We start from the raw sequence: 18,455 nt of genomic DNA, 5'->3' as shown, positions 1-18,455 counted from the left end.
GTACAAACAAAGCCTGCGTAACTATAACAATCTGTCTGAAATAATTAACAAGAATGTCAACAATTCTCACATTCTATTTGCTATGATTGAAACATTTACTAATCTTCTGAAGCAGTTCGGCCCAGAGCTCCTTTCCACTGAGAAATGCAACCACCTTATCAACTTAGCAAAAAAAAAAAAAAAAAAAAAAAAAAAAGGCAAAACATTAATTCCACAGTCAAACAAGAAAAGTAGTCTGTGTCTAAAGCCTGGAAATATTTCTGATGTTATGTCACAATTTTACATGGTCGATTTAAAAATCCTACAAGAAATAGCTTGGCATTTAAAATCAACAACATGCACTCTGGACATGATACCATCCGACTTTTTAAAAACAGTTTTTACCTCAGTAGAAAGTGATCTCCTACTGATAGTTAACAGCTCACTGGCATCAGGCATTTTTCCCAAGTCACTAAAGATAGCTGCTATTAAGCCACTCCTAAAGAAAAGGACTCTAGATGCCTCTATAATGAACAACTATAGACCTGTCTCTAACCACTCTTTTATTTCCATCATTAATGAGAAAGTTGTATTTCACCAGTTTAATGACTTTTTAAATGAAAGTGGAAATCTTGATAAATTTTAGTCCGGCTTCCGACCTCATCACAGCACTGAAACAGCTCTGGTCAAAGTGTTAAATGACATTAGGTTGAATACTGATTCTGGTCAAGTATCAGTCCTGGTTCTGTTGGATCTCAGTGCTGTGTTTGATACTGTAGAGCACAGAATCCTGTTGCACAGGCTAGAAAACTGGGTTGGACTTTCTGGAGCGGTCCTTAACTGGTTCAGGTCCTATTTAGAAGGCCAGATTTATTTTGTTATGATCGGCAGCTATGAATCTGAGCGAATGGCCATGACTTGCGGAGTCCCCCAGGGGTCAGTCCTTGGACCTCTTCTGTTCAACTAGTATATGCTCCCTTTGGATCAAATATTACAGAACTTTAGCAATAATGATCACAGTTATGCAGATGATACACAACTTTATGTGTCTCTGTCACCAGAAGATTGCAGCCCAATAGACTAATTTTGTACAATTAAATGAAGACAAAACTAAGATTCTGTTTGGTAGCAAAGAGAAGAGGGTCAGCATTGGTAAACACCTGGACACTCGGGCTCTTAAAATCACCGACCAAGTTCGTAACTTTGGAGTGTTGATAGACTCAGATCTGACTTTCAGCAGCCACATCAAAGCTGTCACTAAGAAGCTTTTTACCAGCTCAGAAACATCAACGAAATTAAGCGTTTAGTCTCTCAGAAAGACCAAGAGAAACTCATCCATGCATTCGTCTCCAGTAGGCTGGATTACTGTAATGGTATTTTAACAGGACTTTCTAAAAAATGCATTAAACATCTGAAGCTTATCCAAAATGTTGCTGCTAGAGTTTTAACCAGGACTAAGAGATCTGAACACATCACACCAGTTCTAAAATATTTACACTGGCTTCCAGTCAGTCACAGAACAGATTTTAAAACCCTTCTGATTGCTTACAAATCCCAGAACGGTTTAGGCCCAGAATGCATCTGTGATAAGTTTAGAGAATATAAACCTAGCAGAGCTCTTAGATCCAAAGACTCTGGTCAACTAGTCCAGACCAGAGTCCAGACTAAACATGGAGAAGCAGCATTTAGCTGTTATGCTGCAAAAAAGTCGAACAAACTGCCAGTGGAGAATAAACTTTCACCACATGTAGACATTTTTAAATCCAGGTTAAGGACATTTCTTTTCTCATGTCCCTTTGCACAAACTCTGCACACTAACTTTTAACTTTTGGAGAATACAAGTATCGATCCCGTTACCTCTCACATGCAAACCGCTCTACCATCTGAGCTAATTCCCCTTCGCAAGCTATAAAAAGAAATCACAAATCCTCCCAACGCCCACTTTAACGTGCACCAGCTCTATGTTTATCTGAACAGATCTTGTTGTACTAGGGAATGATATAACTTCAAACCTTACTGTATAATGCCAATTGTCACTGAAACGTCATTCAACTGAATTCACTGTTATGCACGGTACTTTTTGACAGCAGAAATGAAGAGTGACAGGACAAGGTGACCGAGAGGTTAAGAAGATGGACTGCTAATCCATTGTGCTTTAAGTGTATGGGTTTGAATCCCATGTTTGTCATCTTTGGTTTACATATCATGGGAGTTGTGTCAAGCTTTCCTTGGCATTTCTGACTTCTCAGTACAGTGCACCTTCTATTACAAAACCTTTAACCTTGGTGTTTGAAAGGTCTGTGGCTTTTCAGAAAGTCTTGATCAAACTGTTAAAAGCCCACCCAACACCTTTATCCTTGTTTAAAATGACTTGAGATACTCTGGTGGACATCAGGAATTCTCATCTGATTTTTATTCTCTTGGTTTCAACTTTTCGTGTGCAAAGCAGTTGGTCGCTCCGATCTATTAAAAAGCCATTCCTCGCTACTAAGTTAAAATATAGTGACAGACGTTTGGTGAATATGGACATCGATCCCATTGCCTCGCACTTGCAAAGCAAGTTATCTACCATCTGAGCTAATTCCCCTCACAAGTAGCCCAAAAAAGGAGAAGAAGCAGGAAAAAGAGGCCCTTCAGTACTAACCTGATCAAGAACTAATCCTACTAGTACCTGAATCAAACTAGCTTTCTTTGCGAATCAAACAGCTCCTAGCCTTCCTGCGGGACCACTGACTCAGAAAATAATAATCAGAGTTGTGGCAAACAAAGTTTATCTTATCAAACGTCTCTCCTTGCCAGGTGCATGAATGGGCTCAATGCTATCTTTATATGATTGCCAATAAAAACAGCAAAGTGGGGTGCCTAGCCTTGGTGTTGGGTTGGCGTGGCCGGTGGTGGTTTTGCCTGGGGTGGTCAGGCCCCATTGGGTTCCTGGGCGGGGCTCTGCTAGGGGGAATGGGTGGCCCTTGGGCTTGTGGGGTGCCTGCCCTTTGTGCGGCCCACGCTGCGATGAGCGGCGCCTGGCGCCCGCTGGGCCTGCTCACCGTCACCCTATGCTGCCCAGTGCCCTTGCCCCGTCGCGCCGGGGGGCTCCAGTCTGGGGGCCCCTCTTCTCTGGTCTGAGTGGGCCGCTGCTCTGTCTGCTTTGGCCGTCCTGGGCTTGGTGCTCTGTGGACCTGCTGGGCCTTTGGGGCCTCGGGCTCCCCCCTGTCCTCCACTGATGCTTCGGGGTGCGGCGTGATCACAGCCCCCTTGCAAGCACACATTTCTTCCTTGTTGCATAGCCATGCACGCACGTTCACACGTGCATGCCCACAAACGTGCATGCCCACAAACGTGCTCGTTTCTCCATCTGCTTCTCACTAGATGTTACTGATGTTTGTGTGTTGGTATGTTTCTCTGCAGGTACTTTTGATGACTACTGTACTTTTTCATATCATCATTATCCTATTTTTTATGTATCATGTAGTACTGTGGTAGTTTATATTGTTTTTTTGTGGTGTGTTTAAGGCAGCCTAGACTACTGTTATTACACATTTTAATCCTGTCCTTTTCTCCCCCTTTTTATTTATTTATTTATTTTTCTTCACTCTTCCTCTATCTCCCTGTCAGGTTCGGCACTGGCATATAAAGACTAAAGAACATAAGATAACAATAAAAATAATAAAAATATCAAGGGCAGCCATGTATATAACATGTCTCCCTTGGTAGAGCAAATCTGTCAAGCAAAATATGGCACACAGACCACCGTTCTGTATTTTAGGATGCTGGACAGGACAGGGTAAAAAAAAAAAAAAAAAAAAAAACAGCAAAGAAAAAAGAAAACGAAAAAGAGGTCCTTCAGTACTAACTTGATGAAGAACTAATCCTACTAGTACCTGAATCAAACTAGCCTTCTTTCCATCTGAACTAATTCCCTTTAAAAGCCGCAAACAAAGAAAGCGAAACAAAAGTCTTTCAGTGGAACACATATCAAGGACTAATCCTAATAGTACCTTAATCAAACTAGCCTTCTTTGTGAATTAAACAGGTCCTAACCTTCCTGTGGTACTACTGCAGAACTACTGGGCCTAAACCATTCTGGGATTTGTAAACAATCAGAAGCGTTTTAAAATCTATTTTTAGGACTGACTGGGAGCGAGTGTAAAGATTTTAAAACTGGTGTGATGTGTTCAGATCTCTTAGTCATGGTTAAAATTCTAGGAGCAGTGTTTTAGATGAGCTTTTGGATGAGATTATTTATCTGACTTTTGTAAGATGGCACTCAATTGCACTTCTGGTTATTGTAAAAATTCTCAGCTGATGATCACAAGCAGTCATAAACATACGGTCTTTCTGATCTGTGCATTCTGCTTATGTAGCCTGCAATTAAGTGAATCTTCCCATGAAACGCAGTTACCTCTTGTAGTGAGATTACACAGCAGTAAAAGTTTTACATTATATTACTTGTTCAGATAAATCCAACTCCCTTCCACTTCCCAGGCTCTGTGTCGTGTTCTGGTGATGTTAAAGATAACATACTGAAGATGATTACTAGTAAGGGGTCGCAGTATGAAAACAAGATGGAACAAGACATTTTTTTTAGCATTAAACAATAACAGTGATTACAAAATTGATTGCATTGACTGACAGATACTTGCCATATCTGGACAGTCTGAAGCCCAAGGACCATATTCATGAATCTCTTCATGACTTTTTATCACTAAGCAGTTTAACAGATGGACTTCTCCTTTGCTTCTCCTTGTAATCAATTTCAGCATTATGTAAAACTGTCATCGCTGTGTAAAATAAAGGTAATTTCAATTCAGGGAAAAATTCGCTTAACTGCAGTCTACATAAACAGGATGCACAGATCAGATTAGAATGACTGTACGTTAATGACTGCTTGCAATCATCAGCAGAGCAATGTTACGATAACCCAGTGGTTCTTAAACTTTTTCTAGCATGGCAAAATGTCACTAAAAATGTCACAAATTATATGAGAGAAAAAAGAAAAAACAAAACAAAACAAATAAATAGCTCAATAATTACAAGAATAAATAAATAAATTACCAGTTGTAAGGGGTCAAGTTGCTTTTCACCTCTAAAAACAAAGTTTGATACATCAAAAAAGTGCAGGTATTTTAGCAAAAATGTTCATTCATTCATTCATTCATTCATTCATTCATTCATTCATGTATTGTTTATTCCAAATATGCAGATAGTACTAGGCTTCCCTAGTACTATTATACAGTACAAGTTCTTTACACAACATAATATAGAATGAAAATAAAAAAACAAAAGAATAGTCACCAAAACTCATTAATGATCATTGCCACTAAACCACTAAACTGGTTGATATTTGGACTTTACTTGAGCACCTTACTTAGGTTATTCCATAGCTTGACACAGTTTATAGAAATACAGAAAATTTTAAAAGTTATTCTAATCTTTAAGATTTTGAATTTATTTCCCCCTCTTAAATGATAACCTTCCTCCCGATTCCTGAATAAACTTTTAATATTTTCCAGTAATCGTCTGTTGTTTTTTTTTTTTTTTTCTTTTTTTTTTTGCCTTGTACATGATGGCTGCGGTTTGGTAAGGTACAATGTTAGTGGATTTTGATGGTTTTGTCTGTGTAAAAACTGGATCTCTGTGTTCCGAGTATCTGACCTTGTGAAAAGCACTTGTTGCTCTCTTCTGCAGGATGATAAGTGAGTGTCATGAAGTTTTATAGTTATGTCCTCAAATCCCAGCACAGCAATGCAAATATGGCAAAAACAGTGAACAGTAAAGTGTGCAAAGTGAAGTGTGATCCAATAATTGTTTTGCTTTGTGTATGACTGCAATGCTTCTAGAAACATTGGACTGTACAGGTGCTCGTCATAAAATTAGAATATCATGAAAAAGTTGATTTATTTCAGTAATTCCATTAAAAAGTGAAACTTGGATAATGTAGATATTCATTCCTCACAGACTGACATATTGCAAATCTTTATTTCTTTTCATTTTGATGATTATAACTGACAACTAATGAAAACCCCAAATTCAACATCCCAGAAAATTAGAATATAACTTAAGACCGATACAAAAAAAAAAAAAAAAAAAATAGGATTTCTAGAAATGTTGGCCAACTGAAAAGTATGAACATGAAAAATATGAGCATGTACAGCACTCAAGTCCTCCATAAAGTTGTTAAGCGGCAGGAAGCATGAAGTGCTCTAAAACTTCCTGGTAGACGGCTGCATTGACCGTGGACCTAAGAAAACACGGTGGACCAACACCAGCAGATGACATGCCACCCCAAACCATCACTGACTGTAGAAACTTTACACTCAGCCTTAAGCAATGAGGATTCTGTGCCTCTCCTCTCTTCCTCCAGACCTTGATTTCCAAAGGACATGCAACATTTCCTTTCATCAGAGAACATAACTTTGGACCACTCAGCAGCAGTCCAGTCCTTTTTTGTCTCTAGCCCAGGCGAGACGTTTCTGACGCTGTCTCTTGTTCCAGAGTGGCTTGACATAAGGAATGGGACAGCTGAAACCCATCTCTTGCATACGTCTGTGTGTGGTGGTTCCTGAAGCTCTGACTCCAGCTGCAGTCCACTCTTTGTGAATCTCCCCCACATTTTTGAATGGGTTTCATTTCATAATCCTCTCCAGGGTGCGGTTATCCCTATTGCTTGTACACTTTTTTCTACCACATCTTTTCTTTCCCTTCGCCTCTCTATTAATGTGTTTGGACACAGAGCTCTGTGAGCAGCCAGCCTCTTTAGCAATGACCTTTTGTTTATTCCCCTCCTTGTACAAGGTGTCAGTGGCTGTCTTTTGGACAACTGTCAGGTCAGCAGTCTTCCCCATGACTGTGTAGCCAACAGAACTAGACTGAGAGACCATTTAAAGGCCTGTGCAGGTGTTTTGAGTTAATTAGATATTGAACCTTTCCACAATATTCTAATTTTCTGAGATACTCAGTTTGGGGTTTTCATTAGTTGTCCGTTATAATGATCAAAATTAAAAGAAATGAACATTTGAAATATGTCAATCTGTGAGGAATGAATGTCTCCATTATCCAAGTTTCACTTTTTGAATGAAATTACTGAAATAAATCAACATTTTTATGATATTCTAATTTTATGACGAGCACCTGTGCATGATTGATGTGTCATCTCTTTTAACCCCAAGAACTTTTTTCATGCACCCTTTCAATTTCAAAACCATCTATTTCTATCACACCTTTGTGTTCACTGTGCTTTTGCAAAATAATATAAATTTAGTCTTACTTACATTTAATAATCTGTCCCAGTCAAACCGTATTTTAAGTTAAAGCGGATTCCAGCATCTTCAGACTTAAGAAACTTTTTGTTTAATTTGTTTTATCTGATTTTCTATTTCGGGTGTTTTTTTTTTTTTACAGAAGTCGGGAAATAAAATATGACTGTAATTCTTTTCTTCAAGCTGCGTTGGCTTGAACCGGAAGTACATGCTTCTAATACTGCTGCCGAAACTACACTACTGCCCCGTGGTGATATGGTTGACTTGCCGCCCACAGTTTACTGTAGATATTTGATTTAAACCGAAAACACAAACGTTGACCAAGTGATGGAGTCATTTGTACTTTTTTGTGGTGGGAGAAGAGTCATCCGAAAGGATGATATGACGATGGAGAAAGTTTGCAGGATTTTTCAGGTGGGTAAACATGACATGGTGATGTTTCTCTATGTTACCTTACATAGCTTAAACTTTTTAACTTTAAAAATATGTGGGAACTTGCAAAAATTGCAGGAATTACAAAAAAGTGAATTGATGAATGAGAAAAAAATTCTTTCCACACCCTGTAGAATAGGCCACTACCTTATTGCAAAGAGTAATTTCTAGTGGTTTCCTATTCCATTTTTTTCTTCAACGAAAATGTGGGAATTTTAAAATCATGCCGCGATATAAACGGCAAAAATGGGGTGTGCTTGAAAAAAGATTACCGTTATTACTGCTCAGTATGATGGCAATACACAAACATAAGATGAAATTACCAAGGATTATTTTATATAAAATGAAATAAGCTATAATTATTGAGTGATTTCTTTCTTAAATGGTAGGCATATGATTTTCATTAATACCCCTTGCAAAGATGTTGTGCTGTAGTGTAGTGTAGATGTTTTACTGTCTGAATAAACAAAAGAGTAAATATTTTCATAGTTCAGTTCTAATGCAATTTGTTGTCCATTCTACCCAATTATACAGGTTACTGTTGGCAGTGTGTACATCACAGATGACACAAACATAGCCATCTTCCCAGAGGTCTTGGGGAATTTTGCTATTATGAACTTCACTAACCGGAGGCATTACGAGGTGCATGGAGATCAGGGGCAAAGTATGACACCTGCGACCCCTGTAAATAGAGCACCTGTCCCCTTCTCCTTTCCCTCTCCATCTATGTCTTCAAGACCAACAGTGGGAACCCCAAGTCCAAGTGGTTTTTCCAGACCATTTCAAAGGTTATGAAAGTAATGTTTTTGCTGAAATATTATTCAACAATATATAAACAAATGTCATTCTACAACTCCCTCCCCATACCACCACGACCAACACAAAAAATCATCATACGCTTTTTGGAAGCTGAGGCAACTGTCGAGGGAATTGCAGCCAAAGTGAGGGAGGCTTTGGAAAGTGAGGAGGACATTAACCTGATCGACAGTCAAGGTAATGAAGTCCTGGATTCAGAGGGAACAAGAGGTAAGTTGCCCACTCTTGAATGTTCAATCGCCCATTTGTTTATAATTGTAATTGCAATTTCTTATTCTTTTGAGATTTTTAATACAAAAGTAAATAACACTCTCTCTGACTCCTTAGGCTCCCATTACTGGAAGCAAAATTCCAGGAAGATATTTGCTTTGCTGGAAAACGATTTCCGAGAATTCCAAAATGGGCGGCGGGCCAAAACAAGGTAATGCAAGAAATGGTGAATTATATTGTGTGCTTCTTATGTGCATGACACAGAAATCTTGAAATATTTATTGTATTATCCTTTATTGTCTTTATTTTCTTCTTTTTTGTTCCCACATGTAAGTCGGCGCGCTGAGGAAAGTCATCTTCAGGAGCTGATAGACAAAATTGAACAGCTGAAGGATGCTGATAGCATCAATCAGCTGTCTGAGATGGCCAAAAGTAAAGTTAAGGAATCGGACATTCAGCCAGCAAAAGAGGCTTTTTCTTGCCTTGTTTGTAAAGGTATGTAGTACCTATGTAACAAAGTCAGGCTTACTTGTGAAGTACAAGATATACACTACCGTTGAAAAGTTTGGGGTCACTTCCCTATTGAATCCCATGGCAAAGTGACCCCAAACTTTTGAATGGTAGTGTAACCTTCAGCTAATTTAGATGTGTAAATTTAAATAATCTGTTTGTGTTAATATCATTTATCTAAATAAGGATTTTGTGTTTAAAACCTTGCAGCTGCTATGGATGAGCCCACATTCAGTGGTTGTTGCTGCTCGCTGGTGGGGTGTGGAACCTGTGTGAGGTAGTAGCTTCTAAATGCAGACCACTGCCGAAGCCCCAACTTTGAGACCAACATCCACTATGTTAAGGATCTGGATTCTGCCTTGGCCTCCATTAAATCATTAAATTGATCTTTTTCTTTTTTTTTTTTTTTTTTTTTGTACCTTTCTTGTTTAGTCTGGGCCTGTTATTTATAATTGTTTGCACTTTCAGTTATAGTTCTGATAGCCCTGTTGTAAATTTTAATCCTACATATGCACTTTATTTTACTGTAGCAACTGATTGTTATTAAATCCATCTATTATTCTGAAGTAAGTTAACTTTTATTTCATACTTCAGGTAATGGCTAAATATGTTGTTTTTTTTTTTTTTTTTTTTTCTTACTGTGGAGTAAACCTGTCTAAATCATGCACTGTAAAAGAAAAGATAATTCAACCCTTCTGAAGTTATTTTATTGGGAGAAAAAATTCACTCAGTAGGAATAAATGATCCATTAAAGTAATTTGTATGTTTAGTTTCCCCCCCCCCCCCCCCATCTTTCATTTACTGCATACACGGACAAGGTATTGCAGAGCATCCAGAAAGGGCCTTGGGTTGTCACTGATGATGCCATCAAATAGGGTTGTGATGTCCTCAAAATCCTCTGAAAATCACCTAGCATCTTGTTGTCTTTCTTCATCAGTCATAAAAGGATCTGTTCCAAAACTTGAGATCCTAGTCAGGGATGAACTGTTCTCAGCATCATACCAGTCTGCTGCTACTGAAGCACAAGGAAGAAGGTTCTCAGCAAGCTTGACTGGACAGCCATCTGACGCCAAAACATTGGGGATCCCTCTCCCTGCAATATGTTATAAAATGGGCAAAAGGGACATGAGTTGCATATTAGGGAATTAAACTGTCAATTTCCAGTATATCAGATCCTGATTGGTCAATACTGCCCGTTAGATTTGTCTTAAGCTATTATAGATAAAGACAGACAAGCTAAGAGCATGAAAATATAACCACCTGTCACTCTATGGGCATTCCATGACTCAACAAAGCAGCTGATGCCAACACTGGCAACCTGGCATGCCAGTGTTGAATCACAGAACTTTGTAACCCCATCCTGCATATTGAAGACCTCTTGATCTTGCAGATGTATCAGGCAGGCCTTTATTTTGTAGTTGACTCTGTTGTTTACCTACAAAGTCATGACAAATACATAGGTTGGAGCTTAGTTACTGTTTCTTCAGGACTATAAGTTGCTCCAGAGTTTAGGTCGTATCAGTCAAAAAATGAGTCATGAAGAGAAAAAAACGTAGGCAAGTTGCACTGGACTATAAGCCGTATTTATTTAGAAATTTATTCCACAAAATGAATGCCTGTCAATGATCATAAACATCATAAATAAGAAGTATAAACATGTTTTTGCAGATTTGCTCCAGTCTACACAGGCAGTGTGGTCAGATGTCCAAAATGAACTCTACTCACGGAGATTTACGTTCTGAGCAGCATATAGTTGCATATAGTTTACTCCTTGGTTCATTGTCAGTCTGTTTGAATTAATGTTTAAACCCATGTTAACTTCAATATATTTTGATATATAAGTTGCAGGACCAGCCAAACTATGAAAAAAAGTGTGACTTATAGTCTGGAAAATACAGTAAATATTTGGAAAATCTAATTTCAGTTCAACAAATGTATTAGCTCACAGCAAGGGAGGAAAAATCATTCATGCTGTTTTTAACATATAAACCTCTACCTAAATCTGCTCAATGCGATAGTTCTGAAAGTAAAGAGGAAAAAACAGCAATGCATGTGACGAATGACCAAAGGGTTCATGTAGGCTAAACAAGAAAACTTAAATATATGATGGAGTATATTATTAAAACTCTAAACAATGTCATTCCTGCTGAGCAACAGCATGCCAGTTTCACAATGTACCATGCAGAAGAAGAACACAAACACTGAAAACCTACTGATGTTGATGGCATCTGCAGAGATGCTGACCTATCTGTGCTATATCTGTAGCCAGAGAGTTTATCCTGCATGAACAGACTCAGATGGAATTCTGTCCCACCGTCTGCTCGAAGCTGATCCCACAACCCGTAGGCCGTTGTTGCTTCCCTTGAAGACGCAAAAAAAAAAAAAAAAAAAAAAGGAAACCCCAAAACAATGTGAGTTGTACATATGCTTACATATTAAAAAAAACAATCTAAAGACATCAGGGTCTAAAGTCATTCTGACATGCTCACAATATAACATTGCGAACTAGAGATGTGACTTTCATGAACGAATCTATTCTTTTGAACCACTCTTTTAAATGAACTATGGGAACTGATTCACAGCTGTGAGCTGTTCATTTGTGAGCCATTCTTTTTATGTAGAAATTTTTGACACTGCCTTCATCAAATCAAATCAAACTTTAATTATAAAGCTCTTTTAATGCCATAGGCAACACAAAGTTCTTTACATGATTTAAAACATTTATGCATATCTCAGTTCACATCTCATTGTTCAATAACACAAGCCTTTACATACATCAAAGTAGAATAAGAATAAGAATAAAACCACTCAATGAACTCTTTCACACAGTCACACGCACACACGTGTGTGTGGATGCTGGCTGGTTCTGCTCCTTTTCTGTCAGCTGGGTGATGACCCATGGAGAAGCGATGACGAGCCGTGGAGGAGGAAAGCCTTTGCTGATGGAAAGACGGTTTACCAAAACAAAATAGGCATGGATCTTTCAAGGCAAAATTGATCATAAAATAATAAAAAGTTACCAATAAAGCCATAATTTTGTTCACATTTCTTTTGGGTTGTAGTTTGCAAAGTGCAATGGTGTCTATTAAACACATAAGGACAATTAGTTGGGTTGGAACAGAACTTCACTGCCTAGAGCAGCTGAAAATAATCATAATATCCGTAGAAGTTGTTTGAGGAATCAAAATAATGCAAAGTACTAAACAAATAAAGGCCAAACATCTACATTATTTATCTGCTTAGAACATTTTCTAAGTTTATCAGAAAACCGACTGATTTTTTTGTTTCACCCACGTGGTTAAATGGGGCATTCTCGCCGAACAAGCCGTCGGATCCGAGTGGGTCATCCGGCTGATCACCCAGTTTAAATAGAGTGAAAACTCTGCGATAAATGGTGCAGACTCACTTAGCTTGCACCCGGTCACAGCACAACACTGCAACTCTTCTACTCAAACATTGAGTGTGTTCTCTAGTTTCAGCCATATCACTTTGTCTCCTCTCCACTGTAGCAGCAGCACAGTCCGAAGAGATGTAAAACTTATGTTCACCCAAAACAAAAACGAATTCTATAGTAAGGCACTGTCAGTAACGCTTTATCCTCAGTAACGGTAACGTTAACGATGCAATGAGTTAGATTACCTGTTACTAAAAAAAGTAACAACGGTAGTAATGCCGTTGATTTTACCACTGTTTCTTCCATGACTGGCAATAATACACCTATCACCATAATTTTAGAGTATAGGCAACATGTTATAGACATAAAAAATCCAGTTAACCTGTTATGTGTTGATTGATAATGAAAGCATTTATGCCTTTACTTTTTAAGTCATATTACAATTGATTATGTATTTAAAACCCCATCTTTAAAAGCAATTGTTCAGGCAGCTGCTACATTGGTGTAACAATATTTTAGCAAAGACCACATGAACACCAATTTCCTGCTACAAAGCAGATAAAAGATCAGTTCATTGCTTAATCAAAGTAAAGTTAACTTGAAATCATCATTTGTATTCAACATGAAAGCAAGATTTTCTTAGAAGTGTCCCCACAAATGTGTACAAATTTGATTAAAACCATCAAGTTTTTTGCACAACCTCATGTTCTTACACCATACTCAAATTTAGCAAGATTTTTTGAGTAAAGTCAACGTGTTAGATTTTACAGTGCAAATAATTTTGTACCCCTTCTAGATCCAGAGATGTGATATATGCCTTGTTAGGATAATTTTAGGATTGTTGGACGACATCTCATATGATAACACTTTTAACAGTGATATAGTAATAAAAAAAAACAAACAAAACAAACAACAAATAAAACAACAAAAAAAAAGAAAAGAAAAAAAACAACAAAAAAAAAACAAAACAAAACAAACTAATAAAACAAACAACAAATAAAACAATAACAAAAAAAAAAAGAAGAAAAAAAAAAAAACAAACATAAAAAACATGACCATTAATGGATGCAGCAATTAAGAGATAGTGAATAGTGAAGCACGCTACCTGTCTTATAATAGTATGTCATTGTCATTTCTTAACGGTTATCTCCACCAATAGGTTTCAAATAAATGTTTGGGCTGGTTCTGGTTGTTAAATTAAACTAAAAAAAAAAACAACAAAACAAAACAAACAAAAAAAATAAACATGCATAGTTATTCTGCTGTGTCCACCCGACCGTAAGCCTTGTTGTCTGTAAACTGTCCATAAAGTTTATTTCTAAGCATGTTTAAAAACAACATACATTTACCAAAGTGCTGTACAATTTGAAAAACAACAAGTAAATAACACAAAACAGATACTGACAAAAAAAAACAACAACAAAAAAAAACAAAAAAAACAAAACAAACTAACAAAACAAACAAACAAAAAAATTAAACAAAACAACAACAACAATGAAAAACAAAACAAAAACAGAAAGACCTAAAATATTTAAATAAATAATAATAAAAAAAAAAATAGTGAAAATGCCATGGGTAACTATAATGAGCTATTCTATTGTTCACAGTCAGACACATTGTTACCAGAAACGACTCAGCTCACAGGCAGTTTGAAATAAGATCAGCAGGTATGTGTAGAAAGGGAAAGTGAAACAGTGGAAACCATTCATAGCTTGAAAAATAGGACAGGTTGAATTACTTTGAACATCTTCAGAGAAACAATAGGTTTTGGAGACTTGCTTTTGGATGCCTCCCAATGCAGCTTGCATGGATGTGAAGGTGTTCAGCCAGGGAAAGAGCTTAACAATTATCATAATATGGCCTGTAAACAAACAACAAACCACCCTTTTGGTTTTCACATCATCCCTTTAAATATTGTACATATACTTTCTTGGGAACTTTCGCTTGGGAATTTTTTATTCTGGAAATGAAATTTGAATATAGGTATGAACGTATAAATCAGTGCATCTAAGATTTGACATGCTGTTATAATTATTCTCTCTGACACTGAGGACGTTACGATTCTCATTAATCAGGCATAAAAAGCAGTGTGTGTGTGTGCTGGGTGCATGTCAGTACATATATTTTAAATGCAATTTTTATGTTGTACTAAGTCTATAAAAAGAAAAAAAAAACACAGCTCTTATTGTAAAACCAATCCAAACTGAATCTTGCAAGTATTCCAGCTAATTTATTATTGAAAAAAAAAAAAACAATAAATTAGACAATTTTGATTAGGATTAGGATTATTCATGTTTTGCTTTGTGTTGGTCCTGTGATGAACTGGTGTCCAGGGTGTACTCTGTCTTTTAACCTGATGGCAGCTGGGACTGGCTCCAGTTCCCTTGTAACCCAGAATTGGATTAAGACAATTAATGAATGGATGTTTCGAAGCATGTATTGATTTTTGTTCTTTTAATTCCAGTTATCATAGAGAACCTGATGTCAGTACCATGTGGCACGTTGTTGCCTGATGGAGGTGACATAAGTGGGGAACACCTTTCGATGGTGGATACATCATCTAAATACACTTTGAACCAGTTAATTATACACTTGTTCAAGTGCTTGTCAACACAAATATCTAATCAGCCAATCACATTGCTTCTGTTCTGTGCATTTAGACTTTTAGCAACTTATTCTCATTAACAGCAGTTGGCAGGTAGACATGGTCATTACGACATAGCATGCAGCATGGTTGTTGGTGCTAGATGAGCTGGGCTTAATTTTTCAGAAACTGCTGATCTACTGGGATTTTCACACATAAAGAATATCCAGTGAGTGACAGTTGTCTGGATCAAAATGCTTTTTTGAGAAGAATGGACAGGCTGGTTGGAGATGAAAAACAAAGCACCAGTTACTGAGACAACCACTGCTTGCATCTAAGGTGTGTAGAATACCATCTCTGAATGCCCGAGATCTTAAACCTTTAAGGAGATGGACAACAGCAGCAGAAGACCACACTGGACACTAATCCTGTCTGCTAAGAACAGGAACCTGAGGTGACTGTTCAAACAGGTTCACCGAAATTTGGCATAAGGAGATTAGAAAAATGTTCCCTGGTCTGATATGTGACATTCAGATGGTAGGGTCAGAATTTGGCTTAAACAACATCTTGCCTTCTATCAATGGGTCAACCTGCTGCTGACAGTGTAATGGTCCATCCATCCATTTGCAGGTCACATGAGGATGGAGCCTATCCCAGCAGTTACTAGGCAAAAGGCAGGATGCACCCTGGATAGGTTGCCAGTCCATTAACACTCACTGCTAGGGAGTATTTAGAGATGCCAGTTAATCTAGCATGCATGTCTTTGGACTGTGGGAAGAAACTGGCTCACCCATGGAGAACCCACATTTGCACACAGAGAACATGCAAACTCCACATAGAAAGGCCTGGTTCAACTCTGTTAAATTAAAAAAAAAAAAAAAAGCCCAGACACCGTTAAAGCAATATTCCAGATCAGGTAGTTTGTCTATGTTCAGGTTAATGTTTGTTACTATTTTAAGTTTTCTGCACTTCTTCTTCTAGCAGAAAATAATTTGTAGACCAGTCATGCTCATTTCCCTGTGCTGTACTGAAAAATTAATTTATTCTGAAGAAGTGCATTTTTTACTTTTTGCCTGTTTTGTTGAGAGATGGACCTCTGAGCATGTTTAGCATGAATTTGATCTAAACTGGTCTTTTGTATACTTGGTATTCTTTTGGTAACAACATTGTCTCATTGTCTCTGCTATTCAGAATATGATCTTTAGTTTTATTCTTGGATTAAAACAAAAACAGTTTTCTTAATTCTAAGGCAATATGAGGGTTTCACTAAAAAATATTAAAATAGCAAAACCAATATTTTTTAAAGTATTGACTATTGGTTTAAAATACAAAATAGATTGTCGTCACCCTCGTTAAAGCTGCTGTTTGTTGATCTGTTGATTTCAACGCCTCACTCTGCTGTCATGATTGTTTCAGCCACTAGAGGACAGTAAAACAATGCAATGCAAACAGACATGATCACAACAAGCTGCTTGTCTAAAGGCCTCTTGGGGTCATTTCTACTTGCTGCAAGAGTATCTAATAACAAGATTAATAGACTCGCTGCAGCTGAAGTGATGGTGTTTATTCTGTTAGCTCTTATTCTTTAATTACTGCTTTATACATACTCATTAAGAATGCATGTATGCATCTGCTCCTAGATTTAATTTATTAGAAACAAACAAACAAATAAATAAATAAAGATAATTTAATTTTTCACCTTTGAAGATGTAGCTATGAATCTAAAGTATAATGAATGATTAGGATGGCCTTTTGTGGCCGCTGCCAAAAGATAGTCCAACCAACAACAAAGTTTCAATCAGGGCTCTGAGGATTGTGTAAGGATAACCATGCAGTAATAATAATAATAATAATAATAATAACAATAAGCAAAATAGTTGTATTTTTTTCATGACTAAAGAATTTTTTACTCTTCCTATATTCTGGTTAATTTGAACTGATATGACATTAAGAAAGTAGAAAGGTCTTTACTGCCTTTCCTCATAACTATAGGGTGAATGTTTTAGAGATGACATAAATCTTTATTTTCCTGTTGGAGCTGATTGAGTATAAGAGTGTCTTTTAGCGCTGCACTGCTTCACATTCAGTTAACACATTTGACACTCTGACTGTATGACCAGTCCACTGCTGTTGGTTCAGGTAACAGGATGTTTAGCTGCAACTTACCCCTGGTTTGCATAGACACACAGAGGGGTCAAGCAAGCAGCTAAAGGAAGGCTGCTTTGCATAGGATAATAGGAGGGTATGGAGGTGTCAGACAGGGAGACGCTCTCAGGCAGCCTGCTGGGCATGGTGCCCCACTTTCCCTTCTACCGGCCTCTTGGCACTTCGATTGCCAGCAGCATACAGTGACTCCATCCCAGCAACAGCGTCACAGATTTGGGCTGGCTGCCTTGGAGTCCCCAGCCAATCGTAGCACACACTCTGCCAGATCACTCCAGTGCCAGCCAATAGTGAGCCTTGATGTGCTAAGTGTCATCGCTCCCAGATGTGGATTCCTATGAACCCACAGGGTACGCATGGCAGACATAAACATACAGCTTAAACTCAAAGACAAAGTGCACAGAGTAACTGTTAGTGATGGCGGTGGGTTTGTGTGTCGAGTTTCAAACACATACTCTGGGTTTTCGCTTGAATGCACTTTTGTTCCATGCCACTACTTTAGTGTGCAAAGTCCAGCTCAGATCTGTCAACATCTTACCCATCTAACCCTTACAAGGATCCTGCTTCACACAGAGCCAGCACTACCATTACTGTTTATGAAGCTTTGTCTCCCTCTTGTGGACAGTCTGCATAATACATGCATGTTGGTATTGTTGCTTTGTGTATTGAAATAAAAATAAGTGTGGTTGTCATCTGCAATATGTGTTATGAAAATAATTATCTCTGTTTGTCTAAATGTAGGAATGACTGCAAAAATAATAATTTATTACATGACACTTTTGACTTATTGATATAATTTATTCATAGAGTAGTTTTCATGCATACCACACCACATACATGACTGAAATATAGAGAAATAATAAAGTTTGGATGAAATTCCATAAAATTCAACAAGTTAAAAGCAAACACACAAAAGAACTATATCAGTTCATTACAAGTGAAAATAAGTCAAAAGATGCCATAAAAAATCCTAAGATGTTTACATGAATTGGGATCTGCCCTCTTGTTATCATCATTTAGTCTGAAAGGAAAAAGAAAAGTTATGTGTCAACATTTGGTCATTTCTGTGTAAAAAAAAAAAAATAAAGATTTGACTGAATATTGAAATTAT

General features: G+C 37.5%; 1 protein-coding gene and 1 long non-coding RNA gene across 2 annotated transcripts in view; both read right to left on the bottom strand.

The window, feature by feature from the left end:
- Nucleotides 1–969: 969 nt before the first annotated feature.
- On the bottom strand, nt 970–16,361 carry LOC121656417. The gene is made up of 3 exons (XR_006013394.1): nt 16,347–16,361; nt 2,239–2,241; nt 970–1,059 (listed from the first exon to the last, which is right to left on the bottom strand). It is a non-coding gene; the product is annotated as an uncharacterized LOC121656417 (long non-coding RNA).
- Nucleotides 16,362–18,076: 1,715 nt separating this feature from the next.
- LOC121656100 (immunoglobulin mu heavy chain-like) overlaps nt 18,077–18,455 on the bottom strand; it is a 74,475-nt gene continuing 74,096 nt past the window's right edge. Inside the window, 1 exon segment of the mRNA XM_042011149.1 lies at nt 18,077–18,365. Coding sequence (XP_041867083.1) covers nt 18,357–18,365 — 9 coding nt within the window. The 3' untranslated portion in view covers nt 18,077–18,356.

The sequence above is a fragment of the Melanotaenia boesemani genome, chromosome 2 (assembly GCF_017639745.1).
Source record: "Melanotaenia boesemani isolate fMelBoe1 chromosome 2, fMelBoe1.pri, whole genome shotgun sequence".
Classification (NCBI taxonomy): Eukaryota; Metazoa; Chordata; class Actinopteri; order Atheriniformes; family Melanotaeniidae; genus Melanotaenia; species Melanotaenia boesemani.
Note: the sequence above shows the minus strand (reverse complement) of the source record. Positions and strands in the feature narration are given on the sequence as shown.